General features: G+C 48.2%; 12 protein-coding genes across 12 annotated transcripts; 7 read left to right on the forward strand and 5 right to left on the reverse strand.

Moving 5' to 3' along the window:
• Window positions 1-205: 205 nt before the first annotated feature.
• On the forward strand, window positions 206-5754 carry SERLADRAFT_412639 (uncharacterized protein; the record flags this gene model as incomplete). Its single annotated transcript, XM_007313048.1, has 15 exons — window positions 206-504; window positions 590-752; window positions 806-899; window positions 956-1405; window positions 1454-1734; window positions 1788-2287; window positions 2336-2798; window positions 2852-3210; window positions 3295-3378; window positions 3634-3994; window positions 4054-4303; window positions 4352-4394; window positions 4444-4587; window positions 4649-4879; window positions 4942-5754. 15 exons carry the CDS (start codon window positions 386-388, stop codon window positions 5087-5089), a joined length of 3690 nt encoding a protein of 1229 aa, XP_007313110.1.
• A 1750-nt stretch (window positions 5755-7504) lies between these two features.
• SERLADRAFT_456065 (uncharacterized protein) lies at window positions 7505-8328 on the forward strand (the record flags this gene model as incomplete). Its single annotated transcript, XM_007313049.1, has 3 exons — window positions 7505-7554; window positions 7613-7858; window positions 7918-8328. The coding sequence occupies 3 exons, from the start codon at window positions 7552-7554 to the stop codon at window positions 8182-8184; spliced, it is 516 nt and encodes a 171-aa protein (XP_007313111.1).
• A 611-nt stretch (window positions 8329-8939) lies between these two features.
• SERLADRAFT_359247 (uncharacterized protein) lies at window positions 8940-11312 on the forward strand (the record flags this gene model as incomplete). Its single annotated transcript, XM_007313050.1, has 9 exons — window positions 8940-9219; window positions 9278-9472; window positions 9610-9716; window positions 9775-9828; window positions 9909-9977; window positions 10055-10200; window positions 10259-10579; window positions 10685-10829; window positions 10935-11312. 8 exons carry the CDS (start codon window positions 9358-9360, stop codon window positions 11124-11126), a joined length of 1149 nt encoding a protein of 382 aa, XP_007313112.1.
• A 1492-nt stretch (window positions 11313-12804) lies between these two features.
• SERLADRAFT_336365 (uncharacterized protein) lies at window positions 12805-13934 on the forward strand (the record flags this gene model as incomplete). The annotated part of the gene is made up of 5 exons (XM_007313051.1): window positions 12805-13030; window positions 13163-13233; window positions 13293-13453; window positions 13513-13710; window positions 13775-13934. Coding segments are annotated over 5 exons (816 nt in total), but the record flags the coding sequence as incomplete, so codon positions are not given.
• A 933-nt stretch (window positions 13935-14867) lies between these two features.
• SERLADRAFT_377091 (uncharacterized protein) lies at window positions 14868-15816 on the forward strand (the record flags this gene model as incomplete). Its single annotated transcript, XM_007313052.1, has 1 exon — window positions 14868-15816. The coding sequence occupies one exon, from the start codon at window positions 15111-15113 to the stop codon at window positions 15513-15515; it is 405 nt and encodes a 134-aa protein (XP_007313114.1).
• Window positions 15817-15906: 90 nt separating this feature from the next.
• Window positions 15907-16324, reverse strand: SERLADRAFT_377093 (uncharacterized protein; the record flags this gene model as incomplete). Its single annotated transcript, XM_007313053.1, is given in 4 exon segments — window positions 15907-15967; window positions 15984-16139; window positions 16168-16169; window positions 16198-16324. 3 exon segments carry the CDS (start codon window positions 16310-16312, stop codon window positions 16089-16091), a joined length of 168 nt encoding a protein of 55 aa, XP_007313115.1.
• Window positions 16315-17534, reverse strand: SERLADRAFT_456085 (uncharacterized protein; the record flags this gene model as incomplete). Its single annotated transcript, XM_007313054.1, has 5 exons — window positions 16315-16508; window positions 16529-16975; window positions 17025-17087; window positions 17143-17308; window positions 17357-17534. The coding sequence occupies 5 exons, from the start codon at window positions 17516-17518 to the stop codon at window positions 16372-16374; spliced, it is 975 nt and encodes a 324-aa protein (XP_007313116.1).
• Window positions 17535-17833: 299 nt separating this feature from the next.
• Window positions 17834-18598, forward strand: SERLADRAFT_405099 (uncharacterized protein; the record flags this gene model as incomplete). The annotated part of the gene is made up of 1 exon (XM_007313055.1): window positions 17834-18598. The coding sequence occupies one exon, from the start codon at window positions 17834-17836 to the stop codon at window positions 18596-18598; it is 765 nt and encodes a 254-aa protein (XP_007313117.1).
• Window positions 18599-18681: 83 nt separating this feature from the next.
• On the reverse strand, window positions 18682-19626 carry SERLADRAFT_377101 (uncharacterized protein; the record flags this gene model as incomplete). Its single annotated transcript, XM_007313056.1, has 2 exons — window positions 18682-19224; window positions 19274-19626. One exon carries the CDS (start codon window positions 19220-19222, stop codon window positions 18782-18784), a length of 441 nt encoding a protein of 146 aa, XP_007313118.1.
• A 154-nt stretch (window positions 19627-19780) lies between these two features.
• On the forward strand, window positions 19781-21407 carry SERLADRAFT_412645 (uncharacterized protein; the record flags this gene model as incomplete). The annotated part of the gene is made up of 6 exons (XM_007313057.1): window positions 19781-19790; window positions 20188-20398; window positions 20472-20580; window positions 20637-20786; window positions 20838-20904; window positions 20960-21407. 6 exons carry the CDS (start codon window positions 19781-19783, stop codon window positions 21193-21195), a joined length of 783 nt encoding a protein of 260 aa, XP_007313119.1.
• A 35-nt stretch (window positions 21408-21442) lies between these two features.
• SERLADRAFT_432883 (uncharacterized protein) lies at window positions 21443-22322 on the reverse strand (the record flags this gene model as incomplete). Its single annotated transcript, XM_007313058.1, has 2 exons — window positions 21443-21908; window positions 21961-22322. The coding sequence occupies 2 exons, from the start codon at window positions 22320-22322 to the stop codon at window positions 21443-21445; spliced, it is 828 nt and encodes a 275-aa protein (XP_007313120.1).
• Window positions 22323-22795: 473 nt separating this feature from the next.
• On the reverse strand, window positions 22796-23281 carry SERLADRAFT_377105 (uncharacterized protein; the record flags this gene model as incomplete). The annotated part of the gene is made up of 2 exons (XM_007313059.1): window positions 22796-22837; window positions 22858-23281. A coding segment is annotated over one exon (424 nt), but the record flags the coding sequence as incomplete, so codon positions are not given.
• Window positions 23282-23973: the final 692 nt, after the last annotated feature.

Here is a 23973-nt window from a genome sequence, read left to right on the forward strand (position 1 = left end):
ATCATGAGATGATGAACATCACCTGCACATACTTTTCGGAAATCTCATATGTACTTTCTACCATCGATCTGGGTAAATATTAATGATGCCCTACCGAAGACACATAGAAACTCACCATCACTGCGATGCGGCCTTGGTCTCGGAGCTAGTTTGCGCAGTAGAGCTATCACTGGCACCCGAATCCACGTTGGTACCTGCTGTCAAACCATCTTCATTCCTTTCAAGAGCCTCCAATAATGTATCCAATTTCTCGAGAACACTGTCCAATCGAGTCTCAACGCCATTCGCCATACCATCTGCACTATCCAACTGGGCTAAAAGCTCAGCTAGGTCGCTGCCTTCTGCGATTGCAGTGTCATTGAGTAGGAGAGAGGTTAGCCGCGAGATGTCAGATTCTAAGCTGGGATGCTCCGTGGTGCTGCCATTGGGCGTTGGGTTGCTGTCTGCTGCAGTATTGGACTCGGAAGACATGAACGTATACGGACCGCGGAGACTCAAAAAACGGTAAACATATGTGACCCTAACCCGAACGATTATATCCTTTCCTTTATTGACAATTATTCACTCGCATGGACTCACTGGCTCAAAGTCTTCAGCTGGTGCTCAATTCCTTTCCAAAACACCCTTACCACCAAGCTACGCTTGACGGACTGGTTACAAAGCAAATAGAGAAACATAGCAAAGATACCTCGGCTGAGAATCTCAAAAGCTTATGGGAATATCTGCTTAGGAATGAGGTATTCACTCTAGCGGTACGTCTTTCCATCTTCACGCCATCTTCAAACTATAGCTTATTCTTTGACAGGCTACAGAGGGAAGCGCTCTAAGGCAGGAAGAAACGACATATTACGATGACCTCAAAGACAGACTGGATCTCGTCCTGACATTCACCGAACACGGTTCGTTTCACGTTTGACGCGAAAATCGCGAAATGCTTACGACCCTGGCCTGCTAGATGCCTCTGAAGCGACGTTTCCTTTCACTGTGCTCCAAGATCTACTCGAAACGCAGACCATAGCTTCATGCTCTCACGTATTCTCGTGGATCGAGGCTCGTGCCGCTCGCCTTACCAAAGGGATGGTACCTCAGAAAGGCAAGGCCCTTATCCTCCTTCGCACATTAAACGACTTGTTGCGCCGACTATCGAAGATGGGGAACACGACTCTGTTTTGTGGTCGCATACTTACGTTCTTAAGTGGCGTGTTTCCACTGGGCGAACGCAGTGGTGTGAATTTGAGAGGAGAATATGGGCCTATGTGGGAGGGAGTAAAGGAGGTTGAGACCAAGGTAGAAATTGCAGAGCCACCAAAGACCCCTGAGGATAAAATGGAAGTGGATGACAGCAAAGAGGGAGGCGAAGACAAAACGGGTGCAGTAGACTGCGTCAAGGATAAGAGCAGTAGTGGTATGTCTGATTACAGTCACCTTGATCTGACGCTCACATACATAATAGAATTCTATACGACATTCTGGTCCCTTCAACTTCCTTTTTCGAGGCCACCTCTTTTCGCTACGCCTACCACGTTTCCAGATTTCAAGGAGGCGGTTAACAAGGTTCTACCTGTTATAAAAGAAGCAACGACGAAGGATCGCGCTTTGATGGGCAGTAGGTCCGCTACTGGCTCATCTAGTTCTTTGAAAAGAAAGAGAGAGGTAGAACTGGGCGAGGAAGCTAGCAGTAATGAATATTTCTTTGCTAAATTCCTAACAAGTCCAGATCTCCTTGATTTGGAGGTTCGTCATATGCTTGCATCCATGCTAACATTAACTTATATCCATATATTTAGGTTGCTGACACCCATTTCCGTCGCCAATTTCTCTTCCAGCTATTAATCCTCCTGAACCACCTCTTATCCTTTACCAAGGCGGCCAAAGCAACATGGCTGACGTCTCGGAATAGGTCACTGCAGATGGAATTTACTCTTGAAACTGCTGAAGTTCAGTGGGTACAAGAAACCATTGCAAAAGCTTCCGCAGAACTACGATCAACCGCTCCCAATGGGCCAGTTTTTTCTGATACGGTGAATGTCATTTTGGAACGAGAGAAGAACTGGGTTAAGTGGAAAAATGATCTTTGTGCACCCTTTGATCGGGAACCATGGGGGACAGAAGTTGACGGGAAGAAAGTGGGGCTTGAGGAGGCCACGAAAGAGATGCGGGTTAAAAGACGGGAAGAACCAGAGGAATGGCAATGGAGTCTTGGCTCACAACCTTTAACAGAAATCTGGGAAATGGGCTACAGAGACCTGAATGATTTGCAAAATCCTTTCCAGTTCAGTCTTTTAAAGTTTCATGCATTTGTGCACTTCTAATGTGTTGCATTCATTGAATTTAGGTCTGGCGACGTCAAAGACTTTGTAAAGAAGGTGAAGCAAGAAGACGCTCGCATAGAGATACGTAAGAAAGCTCTCGCCAAAACTGCAGAACGTCTTGCACAGGCTCGTGCAAAGATGGCTGCAGCAGTCCCCAAAGAGTCTGCGGTGCCAGATACTTTATCCCAGGATACTCCTGTTACTCCTGCCCCAACGACTGCTGAATCAGTGAAGATTGAGCCATTTCTTCCCGCACCTCGTCCGCTTTCCTCTATTACCAGTTCGCCACTACATCCTTCTCTTCCTGCGAAGCCTGGTACTTCCCCATCTAAACTAGCGGTGGCACCTGAAATAAGTTTAGGTGCTGCTGTCCTTGCTCCCGTTTCGACTCCAGTGCCTGTTTCTACACCAGCCCAAACCTCTGCTCCATTGCCTAGTGTTGCTCCTCCAGAACCTAGCGATGATCAGATAAATGGCTATGAAGAGGTAAGCTCTTTGTCTCATGTAAAATATAGTTGGTCGTTAAAAACGCAATACAGAATAAACAGCGGTGGTCGTGGCTTGCGCTTAGGACTGCCCGTGACCAACATCTGCAACATTTTGGGAAAATTGGTACAGGAGATGTCGAGTTACTTGCTCAGGAAATCGAAGCCGAAAAGGAACGAGAAAAAGAACGGGAGAAGGAGAGGGAGAGAGAAAAAGAACGAGAGAAGACCGTGAAAGTCGATGATGCGGCTCCATCTACCGATGTAACCATGGGTGGTACTAGCGAGGATTCAAGTCAAGGTGGAGTCGGTGCCGCTACGTCGACCGGGGAAGTTGCGCCAGGGAATGAGGGTGGCTCTGAGGGCTCGAAAGACAGCCAGGATGTAGAGGGCGACGTCAAGATGGAAGATCGGTAGCCTACTCGGAGATTACTAGTATTTGCCTGCAAAATCCTGCTGTATCCATTATGTTCATTGTTACCGCTGTAAACTATCAGATCGGCCATGGCTTCCCGTGCGCTCTCTTTTCATCCCGCATGTCCACATGTAAATGTAAACGTGCGCCTGATACTGGAAGACTCGTGAGCGCGCCAAGATCGGTCCATGTCGGACCGCCTCTTGCTGCCACGCGTGATCTGGACTGGTCGGGAACGGGACTTGGTTTTTCGAGGTAGTTTACGATCAGATAAACCTTGAGATAAATATCTGTACAATTCACAACGGTTCGTTCGTTACCGCTGCACTTTATCTACGTCCCTCATGTCTGAACAAAGTCTGAGAGTGCGTTTAACCGTTCATTTTGCTGTGGGTCCATGTTGAGATCACCATTGAATTAGCGTGTTCTCGTTACAGGAGGAGCTGGTTACATTGGTAATCTATAATCATCACTCTTTATCTCTGGCTTGTTTGGCTGACTGCACCGCTAATCCACCACAAGGCTCACACGTTGTCTATGCCTTGCAGCAAACGAGACGTTATAAGGTTATCTCGATAGATAACAGCCACAATTCCTACCCCGCTTCTCTTACCCGTGTAGCCAAGATCGCACAGGATGCGCTCCCCGAGAACGCGAGCGACGCCGACAAGGAGAGCGCGGTGATTGATTCCATCCAGTGTGATTTGACTAGCACAGATCAGATCAGAGCTGTCTTCGAGCGGTACGGCAAAGGAGGCATCTGGGGCGTTGTTCACATCGCTGTACGTTTCTTTCCCCGCTGGCATCTCTTCGTTCCTAATCAGCTGACAACGGCGACTAGGCGTACAAAGCTGTGGGCGAATCTGTGGAGATCCCACTTACCTACTACACCAACAATGTCTGCGCGACCGTCTCGCTCTTGCAGATCATGTCAGAATATGATTGTACCCGGATAGTATACTCTTCTTCTGCAACCGTTTACGGTACCCCGCCTGTTATCCCCATCCCCGAGACAACACGCTTGAAAGCAGACAGCCCGTATGGAAAGACCAAGGTCATGTCTGAAACGGTCATTGATGACTTGTGTCACGGTAAGAAACATATTTATGAAGCTACGATGATTGCTAATTGTCATACAGCTGAACCCCAGCGCTGGCGCGGTATCTCTCTTCGTTACTTCAAGTGAGTTTTCCAGCTGAGTACACGCGCATATACTCACTTTTACCTTTAGCCCTGCCGGTGCTCACCCGTCTGGTCTCATCGGCGAGGACCCCCGTGGTCGACCGGGGAATCTTCTGCCCTTACTCGCTCACATGGCTATTGGACGCGTTAAAGACTCTACTTTGAAGGTTTTCGGAAACGATTACCCCACACCGTAAGTCTCCCTGTTAATCATCGTACTGACCTATCAAAAACACCGTTACGTTTTCGTCTAGGGACGGCACATGTGTCCGAGACTACCTCCACGTCCTCGATCTCGCCTCGGGGCATCTTCTCGCGTTGGACGCTCTGGCACCCGAATCCACCATCTTCGACAACTGCCCCGATGATGCGCGCTACAAGGCATACAATCTCGGAAAAGGTCGGGGTATGAGCGTTCTCCAAATCGTGGAGGCCATGCGCAAAGCCACCGGGTTCGATTTCAAGTACGAAATTATCGGAAGACGGTACGAATGTCTTGTCATTGATATTTATATCTGGTTGATTTACCCTATTTTGTTTTTCTCAGGCGTGGCGATGTTCCTGACCTCACCGCTAATCCCTCCCTTGCTGAAAAGGAGCTGGGATTCAAAGCACCTCAGCCTTTAGAGGTCATGTGTAGAGATTTGTGGAACTGGCAGACCAAAAATCCCTTGGGTTACAACACCAAACAGTAACTCCTTCAAGTTGGGAATTATTATATATACCAATGATGGACATGAGTATTTACTAGATGTGATGTGATTGATGTTCTGTACTTTTCTCTGTTTTCCGTACTTACCAGGGCGCGGTGATATTCTCTTCACGTTCGAACCGATTTGTCTTTCCAACAAGACTAAATCTCTATTCGCGAATGTATATCAAAATTATATTGACGAGGGAAGGACGGATTATAATCTCAAGACAGCACATTCCATATATCAAACGGAATACAAAAATGATGCAGATCACTCGTTCTCAGAAATTCGGTTCTCTCCTTGAGCATCTCCTCTCTTAACTTCTCTGCCTCTCTCAAACTCCGCACTCCATCTACTTTATCAACAATTCGATCGACCAACTCTACAGGGATCCGGGGATCCACCCAACTGTGCATAGCTGATCTCATCCAATCATCCTGCTGAGGCGGGACGCTTGATGTTGATATAATAGGCTGGATATCAGGGTCAACGAGGTACAGCGCAACAACACGTTGGTGTCCTTCCTTAGTGGGGTCTAAAAGTGTGAACGGTGTATGTCTGTGCTGATAGATATTCGGAAACGCTATGCAAAATCCCGTCTGCGTACTAACACTCCCGATTCGTTGGTGGCACGGGTCACCATCTAGGAATCCCCAGGTCCGCACTGTTGCTCCGCGGTCTCCAGGGGTGAACCCCCGGGGAGAGGTCACAGCCATTCGGAACTCAAGAGCGTTGTCGACAATGTTTTCCTGTAGACGTATGTGTCACATGAAGTTCAAATACGGACATATGTCAACATACGACAGATGAGTAGTATAAGGCACATGCGACGATGCGCTCATTCTTCATGCCTTCCACGTGCCATGGAGAGCCAGGGTATGAAGGGCAGCCGGGGTGCTTCAGAAATAACCAAGGTCAAAAACATGGAAAGAAATATACAATGACAACGCATACGAGACGAGTTTCAGATACGCGTATGACAATCTGCAACTTTTTGTTCCGCAGATTTACGTAGTGTTTTCGGTACTCCAGACCTCCTTGGTAGCCACTGCTAGGGACATCGGGAAGCTTGATGGGCCTCTGCATTACCCAGTGCCTTATCTGCCGTTCGTATAAAGCCCAGCCGTCCTCGTCGTCTGAATACTCTGGCGGTTCGGGCTCGTCCCACTCTGTATATTTACAAGGCCCTTTGATGCGCTGCACCAGGGGGTTGTTTCTATGAAGATCTGTAAGGACATGTTCAAACAGGGGGACACATGCAGAAACAACATCCTCGAAGCGACGGTAGAGCGATGTAAGCTGTGGGTGAAGGTTGTTGATGTAAGACAGCGCTTTAGCATCACCGGTAGGCGACACGAAGAAGTCTGTCGGTAAGTAAGCGAATTGTCGAGAGACGGCGTAAGACGCCATTCCCGAATGGGTATCAAAAGGTACTGTCTGACATTGTGAACCTTTTTTGCTCGAGTCGAAGATTGCAGACACCCCATTGATAAGGCTATATAACAATGGGTCTATCAAATGGGTTGTAACTCCGTCTTCGTCGCGGGTGTGCTTCGACGACCAGTCGTGACGGAAATGAGAAAGGAGGTGGTTCAGGTCTGCTAGAGTAGACGTATCAAGGAGCGCGTGGGATTCCCAGATACGCTCGAAGCAAGATACCTGGCTAAATAAATGCACTAAGCTACACACCATCAACCTGTGCGTGCGACTCACCATCTATTGTCGACATCACGAAGGAGATCATAACCCTCTAGTTCGTCCAGTATATATTTGACCTGCCAGTAGCATATAGTCAATGTACGAAAGGAGTATCCAACGAGCACACACCTGCCCATCAGTCAGTGAAATCTCGACTTGATTCGATGCTATAAGTACTGTCCAGGAACGAGATCGAATTTCCTGTTCCCAGTTCGCGCGTGCATCGGCATTGCGAAAGCAGGCCCACCACCCGTACTTCCGGCGAATAGAATATGAGCACTCTGACATTGCCAAGTCTGTTAGCTGTTTGTTGTGTTTGAACGGTGTCCTGCGACAGCTACAAGCTATGACTGCTTGTGCTCACCGTCCGTGGGGTATCACCAACACCTCCGAAATAATATGACCCCACAAGGAAAGGGTGACGGTAGCCAGAACACATGTCTCTTCTGTCGATTACCATTGCTATGAGTTGTAGTCGTTACAGGAATCCCTTCGCGATACGCGCCTTATCAGTATGATGGTGGTTGGGAATCAAGCCGTGTCCCTGTGGAAAGTCTGCTTCAAAACTGTTCAGGTTCCCCAATAGGTTCCCACTTCTAATTTATCGAGTACCACGGTCATAACGTTACGGTACACTACCGCTGAAGACCTGCCAAAAGGGGCCGATTACCTAATGCAGATGAGCAATACAAGATTTTGGGGCAACTGGAAAGCGCCACCTTCAGCCACTTGTTCCCTTATTTCAATCTTGTATCAATAGCATCATGGTGAGTGGCTTTCATATCCTAGAATTATATGAGCTGGATGACGATCAACAACGACTAGTCTGGATCATGGGAGGTTCGAATGTCCAACTCGAAAGGGATCCCTTACTTTTTCAACAGGGAGACGAAACAATCTAGCTGGGAACCGCCTGCGGAAGTGCCCAAGGAGCAGATCAGCTCTCTTCCTGGTGCTAAGGAATACCTTGTTTCTGGAGGTGGTGGCAACCCGCCTGCTAGCGGTCAGGTGCGCGCGAGTCACTTGCTAGTTAAGCACAAAGGCAGCCGGCGACCAGCAAGCTGGAAAGAGGTAAGTCTTGTTCCATCTACAGACTGAAACGTAAACAGATGTTTGCTCTCGTTATCTAGTCCAACATCACGCGCTCTCAGGATGAAGCAATCGCCATCCTCCGAGGGTATCAAGCGGAAATTGGTGGCTCCGCAGAGAAGTTCGCAGAGCTCGCCTCTAAGCACTCTGACTGTTCGTCACACACGAATGGCGGCGATCTTGGCTGGTTCGGACATGGCCAGATGCAGAAACCGTTCGAGGACGGAACTTATGCTCTTGAGGTTGGTCAGATCAGCGACGTGATCAGTTCCGATAGTGGGGTCCATCTGATTTTGAGAACGGGCTGAGAAAGCGAAGAATGGAGAGTGTGGTACGATTGCAGTTTGTACGTATACCATTATGATGCCTGTATAACAAAGACGACATGGTTTGCATTTCTTGTACGTATTCTGTTTTCCATGGCCGAATTTTACAAAGGTACTGTGGAACCGAGCAGAACTGCGATCGTGGGGATAATTGATGATCGCTCCTAGTACACGTGCCGCCGGTAGAAGAAAATGTTACCGGTGGGTGTGAGATGGATGGAAGTATCTAAAGCCATCCAGGTGCTAGATTCAGACATAATATTAACATGGTTTGAACTCTGGACTCTATCGCTTCTCAGGCATGTAAACTGAAGGGCCTGAGGCATTTTGTGTTTGCTGTCAGCTGTCAAGACGTGGAAACGCTCTGACGGCATTCACCCAATACCGCATCATGTAGGTAAGCCGGCAATCTATTACTACAATCCACTCTGATTATTGTCGTCCTGGGATACATGGGCACCACTTCGTCAAATGTATGTATTCAACTACAAGTCTATCCGCTCGTTTTATCGCACACTTCACCTGAGGAAAGCCCATTCCAGGTTGAACGGAGCTGAAAACTAGATTATTCGTCGAGTTACATCTTTTTTGCCAAGTCACACATAAGTCACACCAAAGTCACCCTCTCTGCCCAAATATCACACTTTGGCTCGGGGTCACATAGTGTAACGATGTGACGTGGACTTGTCACATCGCTGATCCTGGACGAGTCGGCGACAGTGCGTTCAAGTCCGTGCGCCGTCGCGGCATGCATTTTCCTACACCTAAAGGATAGAATACTAACAAAAGGTATTTACAGAAAAGTCCAGTTATCTTTGTTCTCAGCGCTCGGATTTGTTTTTAGAAGCCTTTATCACTCTCATGCCGTGGATCTTATTTTCCATTCACCGTGGACTTAGACTTGGTGGTGCTTATCAATGTCAAATTCCTTGAAGCGGACTGGTTCCGGGTAATTTGATCATCACAAGCAACTTGTATCTCTTGGTATCGGCTCGTTGTGGGTACTCGTTCACTTGAGTAAGTTTATCAAATCATAATGGTTATCTGATAAGTGCCTCAATAACTTGCTCGCTAGCTGCACGCCGAGTCATTGGCCTGAGATTTTTCTGAAACGACACGGCCATCTCACCTTACTTTTTCTTCCTACCATCAAACATGACTTTTCAGCCTCTCGTAGAGCTTAGACTAGTTTCTATCCCTTCTGCTTCAATCACTGTCCTTCTCTTTGCTGCACCCCTTCTATACGCTTACTTGTCGTGGAAACCAACCAGTGCGTCTTATCCCCGCTCAAACAAGTCTCAAGTCTCTAGCACTATGCTGTCTTCAGCCAACTAGTAGCTTCAGCACTCTCCTGGCTATGTTCAAAATAACGTTATCTGATATTTCTCTCTTCTTTACCTTGAATAGAATCTGTTGAAACCTCGCGGGCGCCCACGCCCACGAAAGTTCTCTCTTTGCCGTCTTTCGACGCCTCCAACATTCGCGTTTCAAAATTGCTAGTGCACCCCATAAAGGTAGGGAAGCCGCGCTCAAACATCTATGTCTCTTCGTTGACGTTCCCTACGAGAACAGAGTTGCCGCGGTACTTCCGTCCAGCAAGCGAACTATACCCCGCAAGGCATTGAGGTGAATATCTCCAACCTATGCTCTCAAATTTTTTCTTTATTGTATAATTGCTCACAAAACCCGCCCACTTGCTCCATCAGAATGACAGGAAGTGGTGCATCATTAAAGCTGAGACGCACTTTGTGTTGACGGCCCGGGCATGCTCCAAGGTGCGTCTTCCCATCACTCCATTCTGCAACGCAGTGCGTGCACAAGAAGACTAAGCCAGGGTCATTCTTCATTCTAGATGGTCTTGATCCACCCTGAGATAGTAGAAGACTCTTCATCCCCTGATTGTGGCTTCCTAAAAGTTTCTTTTCCCGAAGATTCAGAGAGCGAGAGTTTCTCTGTTCCGCTCAAACCTAGCGAGGAGACTCTTCAAAGCTGGAAAACGTACGTCCCGATCATTTATCTTGTCCATTATAAGTGATTGACTAAAATTATATCAAAGTGTCAGCAATGTTGAACTATGGGGCCGTAATGACATTGATGGCTATATCTGTGAATCTTTATCTGGTCGGTCTCCGTCCGATATACTTTCGGCATACGTTGGCTACCCGGTACTTTTGGTTATGAAGGGACCTCGGCCACGTCTCTGTGCACCCACGTTGAGGTATCCAAAACTTGGGGCCCCCACTGCCTACCAAGATGGCTTTCCCTTATTAGTCGTGTCGGAAGAAAGTATTATGGCACTGCAGACGCGAGTCAGGGATATGGTAGGTGTGCAGGGGGTGGATGAAAAATGGTCACAAGAAAAAATTGACGTAGAAAGGTACATGCCGATTCAATCTTACCTCGATGCCCAAAGTGTTTCCTGTTTTCGTCACATCATTTCTGCCTTGAACCAGTTAGCTGAGCGCATATAATACCCAACCAGGTTCCGACCCAACATAGTGCTTAAAGGGGCCGGCATCCCCTTCGCCGAAGACAGCATCGCCGAATTCACCATTGATTCCCACCGCGAAGTGACTGACAGCACGGCGCCTATCATCCGTTTGGTGTGCAAGTGTACGCGTTGCCTGGTGCGAATCTCCGACCCAAGTCCCAATGTCACTGTTTTATCTAACTCTTTTTTTTCTTTTCCCTTTTTACATTTTCCACGCCCGAACATCATATTTGTCCCGCAGTTACCCAATGTGGATATAAGGACAGGTCTCCGCGACAAGGCGGTCCCATACAAGGTGCTGATGAAGTTCCGCAAGGGATTGGATCCAGCTCAAGCCTCCAAGGCCTGCATGGGCTGCAATGGTGCACCAAGCGGGAGTGGGACGGTCAAGGTTGGAGACTGGATTCATGTTCACAGTCGGGATGATGTATGAGTAACGACTTGAATACCTTTCAACATGCTTCAACACGTGCACGGAGACATCGTCAATTTTTACGTGGGCATGATTTGACAATAGCAGAGGCGAATTGTATATATAGCCCAAAATCACAGAACTGTGGAATAGCGTAGGGTGAAATCGGGATGCGTCCTGGGATTACAGATAAACCTGTCTGCATCACGCTCAGAGTGCCAAGGTGGATCCGAGTTAGATATACTTGTAAGTCACTCGAGCCGTTTGTTCCGTACAATCCGTATAGAACGGCCAGTTATAGGATTTGTGAGCCAGGAATGAGTGCCTTAACAATCCACACCACAAAAGACGTAGTGCGTACTGCCACCGGCGACGCAATGTCAAAAACAAGTCAATTGACAGGGGCGATTTACTCAACATGTACCCTAATTACTGCACCCAGGACCACGGTCAGTGCAAGTAAATATTTCATTACTCGAGTAGCCACGGTTACACATGTCCAACTACATCAGCAATATGTGTCTGATGGGCCAAATGACGAGAAGTGCGTGAGAAGGGACTTGGATTCGAGGGATAGTGATCCCAGAATGGCATCAAGTTAAAATGAACAAGGTTGAGACGCAGGAATCTCGTAGAAATAGATATATATCTTTGAACACTTGATATGGTCTGGAAGACGGGCCATCTTTGATACGAATGACGCCAAGGCGCAGGTGGCACTGGGGTACTTAACTTGTTACCTGGGTGGTGGCGGGCTAGGAACGCAGCTCCAAGGACATCCGTGCCGGTGAGGCACCCGCATCATTAAGTTTGACGAAGTTCGAGGAACCAGATCTTATGAAGGATAATGCGGGCAAGTTTCTGCTGGGAAGCTACAGAAAGGAAGTATCAGTGGCAGATCTATGGATGCTTGGTGGAATATTCCCGACGGTTTCGGGGATGGTGTATGCGGAAAGGAGGATATATGCGTGCCGTGGGTGGGGGTGACATGAGTCCTGGCAAGGGAGTGCCTTAGCCACGTGGAATTGCCATATAAGGAACTACGTAGGAGATGATGCCTTCCCGGCCCAAACGCGGGCCCGTCTGAGTGGGACGGAATCCAGTTTGGCACATTTTATTGCGTGGTTGCTCTTGCTCATCATAATCTTTCTTCCTCCTTCGTCGCCATCCACGACGACGAGCATCATTTCGTGTCGTCTCCGAGCTTTGAAGCATGGCATTAGGCAAATGGATCTTTTCACAGACCACAGCGCCCCCAACCGAAGCACTGGAACCACGACCGATCCCGATTCCGTGCGCAGATGGAAAGCAATTTGGTCTTGAGAACGTGTGTTGCTTTCTATGCTATCATATCATCCTACCACTGACCTCACAACGTTGTCGACATCAGTTTGGCAACACCTGGTATGTCGCCCGCCTCATTCCCACACAGTCACCCGTTGCTCTGACACGTTTCCTGTGAAGCTATGCCAACTCTGTCCTACAGGCCCTGTATTTTTGTAGTCCTTTCAGAGAACTTGTAATTCAACATCCAGATCTTAATACCTTACAGTCACTCAAGCCACCAACCCCTACCGCTACACATACATCACCATCACCGTCGTCCCCACCACATCGTCGCAGAGTCGAGAGACGAAATACCACTGATTCACATCCAAATGGCATCTCATCAGGCCCAACAATCCCAACTTCTCCTCGCACCCTCTTCTCCGCACTTCGCTCGTTATACATCCACATATCCGACAATCCTGTCGACAAGGGCACCGTTGCACCTCGCGCATTTATAGACAAGTTGAAGGAACTCAACGAGCTCTTTAGAAGTACCATGCATCAGGATGCCCATGAATTCTCAAATTATCTTCTAAATAGAATCGTAGAGGAAATGGAGGATGAAAGAAAACACTACCAAACTGCAGTTCCCTCTGGTGATGATCGTGAGTTCTGCTCTCATCCAACTCGAGTCAACTCATTTGTCACGCTGATTTTAGTGCCTAATTCGGTACGGGCGATGTCTATGACAGCCGCGAACAGTTCAAGCTCGGGTGGTCCATCTCAAGGCGCCACTTTCATTCACAAAATATTCGAAGGAATTCTTACCAGTGAAACTCGATGTCTAACGTGTGAAAATGTATGTGCTCTTATCTGTCCAGTAGGCGTAACCTTCAGTTCACCGTGCATTACTATCAGGTATCTGCACGTGACGAATCATTCCTCGACTTGTCCATTGATATCGAACAGAACTCAAGTGTGACCGCCTGCCTTAGACAGTTCAGTGCGAGTGAAATGCTTTGTCAGAAGAACAAGTTTTTTTGTGACTCTTGTTGTGACCTACAGGAGGCGGAAAAGAGGTATGCCACATATAGCAGACATTTCCAAGAATACATAAATGACCATGCTTCGAATTTAGGATGAAAATTAAGCGTCTGCCTAATGTTCTGGCTCTCCACCTGAAGCGATTCAAATATCAAGAAGATGTACAAAAGTATATCAAGCTTGCTTATCGTGTCGCATTCCCTTTCGAGCTGCGTTTGTTCAACACTGTAGACGACGCTCAGAATCCTGATAGGTTATATGAACTCTTTGCCATCGTGGTTCATATAGGAACGTATGTCTATTCTCCTTTGCTACTCATACTCACCTCTTTTCTAATTCTCACCCGTTGGGTTTAGTGGGCCCCACCACGGACATTACGTTAGTATCATCCGGACGATGGGATTCTGGCTGATATTCGACGACGATACTGTGGATACCATCAAGGAGAGCGATATTCCAAAGTACTTTGGCGACTCAAATTCGGGTTCTGCATATGTCCTGTACTATCAGGCTGTCGACCTCGACCTCGCTGCGCTTGGACTGCGTCCTACTTCCTCAGAACCACATCTCGAACAGATACGGCAACAACAAGTCCCCAGGCCACACCGACCTACCGACTCTCCCAACACCTTATCACATCCCATACCCGCTCATCCTCCCGGTCTTACGCCGGAAGAAGGCGAATCATCAGAGACGAGTGACTATCATCCTCCACATGCTTCACCCATCCCCATCGCACGGGCATCTCCAGACCCGGGCATTGGCAAATCACCGCGCAAAGCCAATTCTCAGATTAGACTTAACCTTAGTTCGTCTCCAAGTTCCGCAGCTACGGGCGTCACCGGTGGCCCCAATTCAGCATCTCCTATATCGTCTTCATCAATGAAGAATGGTCTGTTCCACCCGTTACGCAATGCACCATCTATGAAGATATCTGCTGAGAAACGTGAAACTTCTACTAAATCCAGCTCGTCGCCCATACCCTCTGTGGAAGGTCCCACAAAGACGGGACCGGTACCTCCTTTGCCCCCCGGTCTTCCTAATGGGAAGGATAAAGAAGGTACAGATAAGAAGGGTACGTGGTTTAGGCGGAAGAGTATCAAGAACCTGAACAAAGCACGGCCGACATCAGAAGCTATCCCGGATACCCCTACGTTGCACTCGGATGGTCCATTTAGTTCAGTTACGTCTCCTTCATGGCTACGCGGCTCCACAGTCTCAATAAAGCCCTCAAACACCCGTCGTCCATCCGAACTTCCTGAGTTTAGTAGGGACTCTACATCTTCTTCCGTCGTCTATGTTAGGTCGAAATCATCAGGAGGTCCAAGCTCAAAATCACGAGAACACTCCCGCGAACTCAGGAACGGGAAAGAGCCATCCCCGCCAGATTCGGTTACATCATCGTTTGCGTCGAGCTCCGGAGGTACAGTTCCATCACAAGCTCTCGATTTTCCAGTACAATCCAGTGCATTGAGCACAATACCTGCCTCTCCATCCACATCTAATTTCCATGAACCGCCGCCGTCAGCGTTTTCACGTGGGTTCATGGATCCTCCTAGAGGGCCACGCGTGCAAGGACCGCGAGTACCAAGAAAGGAGACGAGAGAATTCGAGCGTTCTCCTTCACCGCCGAAAGTGCCTGTGCGCCCATCTACAGCTGGTGCGGCGACTACAAGAGAATCATTATCACGCATGGCGATTGACCGTTCTCTTCCGCCATTACCTGGAATAAATGGGCAGATGACGAGTATGCAGGGCAGCGGAGATTCGACGTATCCTCGCAAAAGTAATCCCATTAGAACTAGAGGCAAAGTTGATGGCCATGGTAATGATGAACCAACTCTGCAGAGGCCCAAGTCGGCGCACGCTTCTGTAGGGCTGGCAGTTGACCCAACGGCGGATATAGGCGGTACCCCCTCGCCGTCTGTTAGTACAACTAGCTCAAACACCAAGCGTGGTAGCAGGAAGCTGAGTCTGACTGCGCCGATACTCGGATTTGGGAGGAAGAAGGAGAAAGATAAAGAACGAGAAAAGAAGGCAAAGCCTGTGGCGCCTCCGAGCGCCTTCCTTTCGCCCTACTTGTCGCCAAAATACTGACGATAACTGTCGTTTACATTATGTGCTCTGTGAGTGGACTCTTAGGCTGTCGTTTTTAAACATTTTTATTCCCTCCTTTTCATAAATTGTTGCATACCATCTTGTTCGCGCTGGCTGGCTTTTTTTCCCGCTGCAAGTTAGTACCCTGCATTCTATGATAGACATACCTCGCATAGTAAGACTGTAATCTATTAGTGCCATATCGTGCTTCTTTGTATTCCGAGAGAAGAGTTCACCAAGAAAACCATAATAAATTTTGTACTTCATTTCATGTAGTAATAACGTACAATCCAGCGATTTGAGTATACAAGAAAGTAAACCAGAAATTTGCAAGAAATAATTGTAAATATAAGATATCCAATAGCGTCCTATAAACTTATGCTTATTCTTCCCTTGGTTTATTTGTTAAACAGGGTAAATCTGAGAGAATTACTACATGTCCTTCGAAACAAACTCTGATGATGGCTGTCTTGTGGAGTCGACCAGTATGGTAAATATTCTAAATCAGCCTAGCGCTGTTCGATCCTGATGAACAAGTTATACTCACGTTTGAGTAGGTATATTTCTCAAAGTTCAAGCATGCGTTCGTCTTCCAAGGGAAGAGGTAACCTCTGACCTGTTTTGTCTATAATACCAAAATTTAAGTCAACAAGTATATTTCATATTACAGACCTTATCTTACCTTCTTTCGGAGCTTTGGCAACATCCAGGATATATAGCCGGGTGTCATGTGAAGTAGCAAAAAATATTCGTCCAATTCCTTCGTCCCAAGCAATTGCCATGACGCCCTGCTTCATAGTGCTCCGCAGTTGCTGAGGCGTTATGAGCTTAGCTATGGGTGTATTCCTGGCAACATCTATATTCCGTTTGATAGCTCGAATAGGGCAAGACAGGGAAATTGCAGGATCCTTGAAAGTGCGCAAGCTAGAAAGGACACATCAACGGAGATACGAACGTGGATGCGTGCTGCCGCACCTGGGGGTCCGACACAACCTTGCTGTAGTCGGCAAGACTTTGAACAAAAGGATCTCCGCCAATACCAGGGGCATTTTTCAGCTCCAGGATTGCGACAGGGAACTCACCTTGCCACCAACTCGCATCAGGCTGGATGTTCCCCACCCGGTCAAGCCTTTCCTCCCACTGACCAGGCTCCCCGATTAAGTGGTCGACGTGCTGCCGAATGGCATTCCGGCGACTGTCCTCATTGTGATAAGACATGATTGTATTGCTGAGGAAGCTAGACGCGTGGCTGACATCATGTTCGGTCACCTCGAGGTCGCCAAGCTCGGCGAGGGCCCGTTGTAGGTGCGCAAGTGGCGGGCTGAACATGGCGGCTGGGACTTGATCGAGGCACACAGGATGGCCATCGGCATTGAGGAACTTTGCCAATGCATCAGCGCTCCTTACAACTGCAGATGGGGAGGGGCTGGATGATAGTTTGGCGAACTGCTTGCGGAGCTCTGCAAAGATAATGAGGATTGAACAAGTGACAAGTGGGTGGACTCGTACTTTTCTTAATCTGTATCCGAGACCGTGCTTGAGGATCGTCAACAAAGTCAAGTAGCTCCTTGACTGAAACGGGGTGAGGGGGCTAGGGAGGGGTATGGAAACACATGAAAAAATGCACTCTCGGCATTGGCAACAATGATATGAAGAGTATCATTTGGCAGGGCTTCGGTGAACACGTCTCCAATATCATGTAGAACACTGAGCTCGGCTGCCTCTGGCTGGATGCGAAGCCACTGAATGACACGGTCTGTCAGATCCACCTCGGGCATTATCTTGACATCCGCCTATCCAGGGTCAGTCATTTGGCATCGTAGACTAGGTGGCAGACACACCTTGTGCAGCACGAGGTCCCTCAGTGGGACATCGTAGTCAACCTCCTTGAGCCGCTTGTGGAACTCCCGCAACAGCGATTCGACGATGTCATTGCCCTCGACGGTTATTTGCGTGATAAACGGCGGCTCCCCTGGAAAGTAGCACTTGAGCTTGAGCTTCATGATGGGCGTGGTTCACCGAGTCTCCTATAAATCCCTCGTACTGGAAGGCACGTGATCTCGGTACTTATTGCAGAGTCTCTGACAGAGAAAATGCCGTTTGCGTTCCACCCTCGTTCAGAGTTGGGGATAGTCGTTCAAGGCCTATAAGATCAAGGTGCGCTATCTACGATGCTGCTGTCACTCGATAAACTTACGAATATTGGAACAGCAGTACAAATGAATATCATTGCCCTCTTTTTAAATCCAGTCTACAACCGTTTTCGGAGACTGTTCTTACCGTATCTCCTCCGTAGATCAGCCCGAATATACCCAAAAATGAGGTCGGACGTGTACCGACTCACAAGTAGCACCGTCGTAAAAAAAGGAAAAGCGGATCGGCTTCGCCTCGAGGCGGAGGCATCTCGCTTTGTCGCGTTGCACACCTCCATACCGGTCCCAGCCATCTACGACTTCTGGGAAGAGGGTGACGGAAATGCTTATCTCGTCATGGAGTACAAGGAGGGCGAGATTCTACAACGTAAATGGCGACAGCTGTCCCCTGATCAGAAAATGACTGTCATGCGCACGTTGCGACGGTTTGTTGAAGAGCTGCGTGTCATCCCTCAGCCTGCGCCACGTGGATGGATTGGGTCCGTCTCCAAAGGCGCGTTATACGACTACCGTATCTCGAGTCAATCCGCGCATGGGCCATTCCAAAATGAGGATGCATATAACGACTGGCGTATTTCGACGTTTTCTTGGTTTGGAACCGAACACTCACCTACTGGCGTGCGTTTACAGCAATTACGCGAGGAGATGCCAAATGACCACAGGATTACCTTCACCCATGCGGATATTACGCGACGCAACATTCTTGTTTCTGTCACTGGGGAGGGTGCCGATGACGTGACTATCACTGCCCTTTTGGACTGGGAGCAAGCAGGTTGGCGTCCCGAATTTTGGGAAGCTGCAAAGTTTATGTTTGGCGTGGACCCGACGAATGATTGGATTGTTCTAGGAAGACAGGAGGTGGTACCTGGTTACGACTTGGAATTGGCACGAGAAGACGAGCTTCTGTTCATATCCGGACCTCCACAATGAAGCAGATTGGAACGGTATCTTCATAAAACTTCCTTGCACATAAAATTCTTACCTTGCTTTAGATTTAATGTAAATCTTCGATCTGATCATGATATACCCGTCATATATCCCAATATACAACCCACAACAATTGTAATAAAATCCATTTTTTGCAAAATTCGTCCATGTTTTTCCTATCTGCCATCAAGGGAAAAGTCTGACTTCGACTGTATCGTCCGCAACATCCCAGCGTTCCTTCTCCTTGGCCATCTCCGTTCTGATAGCGACTTCGCTTATGTTTTGCGAAATCACCCCGTCATATTTCATTAATCGAAGCGCTTCTATCACCCAAGTTTGGCAATCGAAGTTTGGATCATTTCGAATGACTGGGACGCTTTTCAGCCGCTCTTCCAGCCAATTCACTCTACTCGCTGGAATGTTGGCAATGTGACATCCGCCCATCATGCTTTGGGATTGCGTAAATCGCGTGACAGTCTTTGGTGCATACACAAAAGTGTCGTAGTTGCCTGCAAGCTCGAATATGCGGGCGTTCATCTTGGAGGACAAGATGGCAATGCTCCAGTGTTCGGTTCGAGTGGGGTGACCTGTGATACCATACTGGGCAACGATGAGAGGTAATGACATGGCTATTGCAGGGTCAAACGAGTGCCGAGATTAAAGATGAATGAGACATACAGTGGGTGTCTTCTGAGCTGGGGGATTGCGAGTCCGCCAGGAGAGAGGGGAGGTGCTGATATAGCGAAGTGAAATTGACAGGAGGTCTTCGGCGCATTAGCGATAGCGTCTATGTGATGAGTCTGGGCTTGCGGATGTTTTGCTGTGGGACACTATACTATAACATTTTTGTTGTGTCCTGGCAGCTGTCGATGCACGCCACAAGATTGGCGATGAACACGAGGCACGTGCTGCAGGAATGGTGTTTGCTGGCTAGATTCGCTGCCCTGTTTAGAGACTGCAACCTTGTTATTATCTCCTTGTAATTTTTGATATAACGAGGCTGTCAAAATATCAGAATATTCGTTTGCCTTGCAGGATCACCCTCTAACGCTGCAGTGTCAAGTATAATGTGGCGCGGGATTTGGTCGTGCTTGGTGCTGATGTGGCTGGTCACTACCAAGGGTGTAATTTTGCATTGCTTCATTCCCAACCACCGTTCTCACCAAGACTGCAAGATTTTCAACAATGGATGACGGTACGTCTTCAGCATCAACCACGACGGCGGCGACGGGTTCTGCATTCGAGTCCTTTTTCTGTCTCGCCGGCACCAACGCCCGCTCAGTATTTAAAAAAATACCAGTCTCGCCGTAGTTCAGTAACAGCCTTCAGCTGTCCGTACCAGACAGAAATATCCTTTTCTTCAGTAATTGTCGGCTCAAGGCCGACATCCCTGCAAAACATATCTTTCAACTGATATGTTTCACGAGTTTGGCGCCCGTTTTTTCTTTTTTTCCTCAGAGGAAAAGACACTCCGTCGTCATTTTCACTCTTCATTGACCCCGCATTCGATACTCTCTCCACCATTCCGCTCTTTCACAACGCCAACATGATGCGACATTAATCATTTTCCCCTTGCTTTTCGCCTTTACCAGCCTGGCAGTCTCAAGATATCGCGCCCTCCAACGGTGCCGTCGGCATTAGCATTCCTACCCACGATACCGCCCTCAATGGGAATAATGGTCTTCCTGGCGACGAACAGAGCTGGAATGGCGGCGGTCGTTCACCTGGCAGAGACCGCGGAGGTGAGCCGCCAAGAAGATCCAGCAGAAGCAAAAGTCCTGGGGCTCGGGACTCGGAGAGAGGGTCAGTACAATTCTACTTTGGTGCTATGGTCTATCTGGGCTGTTTAATGCCGTCGTGAAAAATCATTAATTAGTCGCGGTGGCGATGGTAGACACAATCCCGGAAACAACCTCCACGTATCTGGCCTAAGTCACAAGGTCGATACTCGGGATCTCGAGCAGGCATTTGCTAAAATTGGCCGCGTATGTATTCATTACTCGCTCATTCTCAGTCTTTTCTTATTGTTTGTGGAACATAGGTTAAAAAGGCTTCCGTCATGTATGATCCTCATACACGGGAATCTCGTGGATTTGGGTTTGTGACCATGGAAACTGGTGAAGAAGCAGACGCTGCCATCACTGCTCTCAATGCCACAGATCTCATGGGGAAGACTATGAATGTGGAAAAGGTATGTAATTATTACTATGCCTTTTATTTTGCGAATTTCACGAGCAATCAGGCTCGTCGAGGACGGGCAAGGACGCCTACACCTGGCAGGTATTATGGTCCTCCCAAGCGTCATGACAGTATGTCCTTTTCCTCACATTGTTTAAGATCCCTGATGGACCTCTGCTATGGCAGACGAACGTCCCTATGATCCTCGTCCTTACGATAGCCGCTACTCGAGAGATTATGAAGACCGCCGTCGTGGTGGTGGTGGCGGCGGCGGTGGCGGTGGACGTTACGATGATTATCGAGGCGGAGGGGGAGGCGGCAGAGACTACGACCGTGGTTTCAGGGATTACGACAGAGGTGGCGACAGAGGCGGCTATAGCCGTGACTACGACCGAGGGCGGTATGACGACAGACGATACTGATCAACATTTCACGCACTTCGAAAATGGTCTCGAAAATGGACGCTGTTTCTTCTTCTCCAAGTTGCGCGTCCGGAGCCAGCTGTATGTATTCCTTAAATTTGCATATATTGATGTCTCTGCTCGCCTATGATTTATTATGGTAATATGTCGGTTTTTCTCTTAGTCTTGGTCCTTGTGTCATCTATGTGCAATTCAAGTGGATTGAACATTCATTTCGTGAAGTTGAGTTATCTATGTGATCATTTGCCTAAGGTCCCCCAAGTCCAACACTTCCAATACCCATTTCTGTGATGTATTCCTCCCTTCCTCGATTTCTCATCTCTTCGACAACTTGTCCCACTTTTTCAAACTCCATCCACTTGGGTAGTAGTAGTTTACCTGTGTCACGATTTTCCTTACCCAATGCCTCGATAAACCGGACCTTGAGTGCCAACCACTGCAACTCCTCGACGTTTTCTTGCATGCCTTCTGCGTAGATGACGCCAGGATAACCAACTTTTGCAAAACCAGATATAGAAAGCTCTGACGACCACTGTTGAAGAGAACGACGTTTGTTCGGGGATATGAGGTGGTGGGATGTGAGGAGGGCATGATAGGGCTTTGGTGTTGGGAGGGAAGTGGTCGGAGGCAAATCCAAAGAAACCTTGCTGGTACTCTCCATGTCATCATGTACCATTGGGATAAGGATGGAAATTAACTGGTATACTAGAAATCTGAGCGTTGTTTACTTTCTTTTTCGTATTCTTAGTTAATCACTAAACTCACTCATTGACGTTGAAACCAGCCATTTTCTCCCGCACGACGTCTTGCCAATGCTCCTGCTCACTTCGGCTTATGTCTTCACCCTTGATGGATATCTGGGGTTTGGTACCAGCATCTGGGTAGTTGCGAGGTAGCTCTATCTCGAACCATACTTTTGCACCTGTCAGTTTGATTTCGAAACGGGCTTGTGCTGGCAAGGGAGCGTCCGCTTCCAGTGGACTACTGACGCTTTCGAGTAAAGAGTCCCAGATAGCAGTGTCATCAGAAGGCAAGATGAAAGTGAAAAGCTCGCCTGGGAGCAAGGAACACTGTATAAGCTGAAGTTCTTCCAGCTGACTGGCCAGATTTGCAATCGAAGCTAGCATTCTTCAGATCAAAACGTTCAAGTTCTATTTCGTGATCGTGGTCATTGACAAAGCGTTGTCGCACATGTAAGTCGTACGAATTAGTGGTACAAAAGCTGGGGGTATAGTAGTAAGGAGCGAGTAAGCTTTATCGTGCGTAAAGAGTGCGGCGAATTGTAGAAATACAGCGTAGTACAAGTCTTGGTCATCGTCGGCATTATGCCTTGGTATTGGTATAATCCAAAAAAAAAAAAAACATTCCATCAGCATCTTCCAGCTTAAAATCCACCCAAACAGCCGTCGTCGAGGGTTGGTGTGGCGAACGCGTTAGGCTTGACGTCCTTCCAGCCAATCTCTGTTCTACTCCTTCCGAGGCTTCTCCTCTTCATTCTCTCTTTGTCTTTCGCCGGTGAATGCGGGTGAGGCAAAAACGTCAACGCATTGCTGATTTCCGCTTGGGAATGAGGTGAGAGAGATAATGGTGCGTGCGGGGTATCGCTGGCATGGGGTACAAAGTGCACGGATATTGGGGGTATGTTATTATGATCTGGTGGTGTGGTTATGGGTCCGTCTGATTCGTCCGACTCGGACGAGGTATCGGGTATAAGAGGTGGGGGGCGGAGATGTGAGGGGATGTACTCTGATGGCTCTGGTTCACAAGCCTCGAAAGCACGAGGGTGGAAATAACTTCCTTTAACCTCTGTTTGTAGCAGACTCTCTGGGCTGGGAGCATAGACTCTGTCGTGGCGATCTGGGAGAGCGCACGAATTGGGTGCCACTACGATGGAGGTGCGATCGTAGGACGTAGGAGAATGTGTGCTATGGGTAGACACGAGAGCAGGGGTAGGCGGGAAGTGGACATGGGGGGTGAGCATGAACGTTGTGCATGCTGCGAACGGAAAAGGCTCAAAAAGTGATGGCGGGGGTTGGATCCTGTGGTCTCTCTGCTGACGAGCTTTGAGAATAGAACGCGGCGACATAGAAGACGGTAAATTGGCAGTCGGCACAGAAAAAAGACCAGCAATGCTGGGTTTTGAGAACCAAGTGGCCAAACAAGGCTTGGAGATGAGCGATGTTTGCAGTCTCAGAACGCAGCTTTTAGAGGAAGGACAACAAAAAGTGAGTAAAACAGATGGAGATTCATAAATATAAGCAGACATGCGGAACGTGTTTTCCGGTACTAACTGATCGAATACTCGCATGCAAGAGCGGGCCTGATGGAGCCGGCATGCAAGCCGATGTCCAAACCTTTGCAGACTGGTTCAAAGTTTGACAACGGCTCAAATCCATTTTAAGGTTGCTCCAAACGAAAAGCGAGATACAAATGCATGGCGACAGGTCCCATGATTTTTCCGTGTGGCTTTCAGATATAATTTCATATGTGCTGCACCTCAAGAGGTTGCCATAGCAGGCCCCCTGGGTGGTGCTTTTGCATGCTGCGCCATATTGCTGAAAAGTAACTGAGATATCTCGTATGCCGCATCAGCTAAGTTATGGATGCATGGAAGTCCTTCCATTCAATGGTTTCACTCACGATTAGGAATCCTCGGAGCCAAGAAGAAGCCTCAGATCTTATGTTACTGGATCCCTAATAGATTGCTGAATTGGTGAATGATCCTGATCAGATGGCATATTGCAAAAGCTATCGCGTAGAAAACCGGATACTTCAAAT

The sequence above is a fragment of the Serpula lacrymans genome (genome assembly GCF_000218685.1).
Source record: "Serpula lacrymans var. lacrymans S7.9 unplaced genomic scaffold SERLAscaffold_1, whole genome shotgun sequence".
Classification (NCBI taxonomy): Eukaryota; Fungi; Basidiomycota; class Agaricomycetes; order Boletales; family Serpulaceae; genus Serpula; species Serpula lacrymans.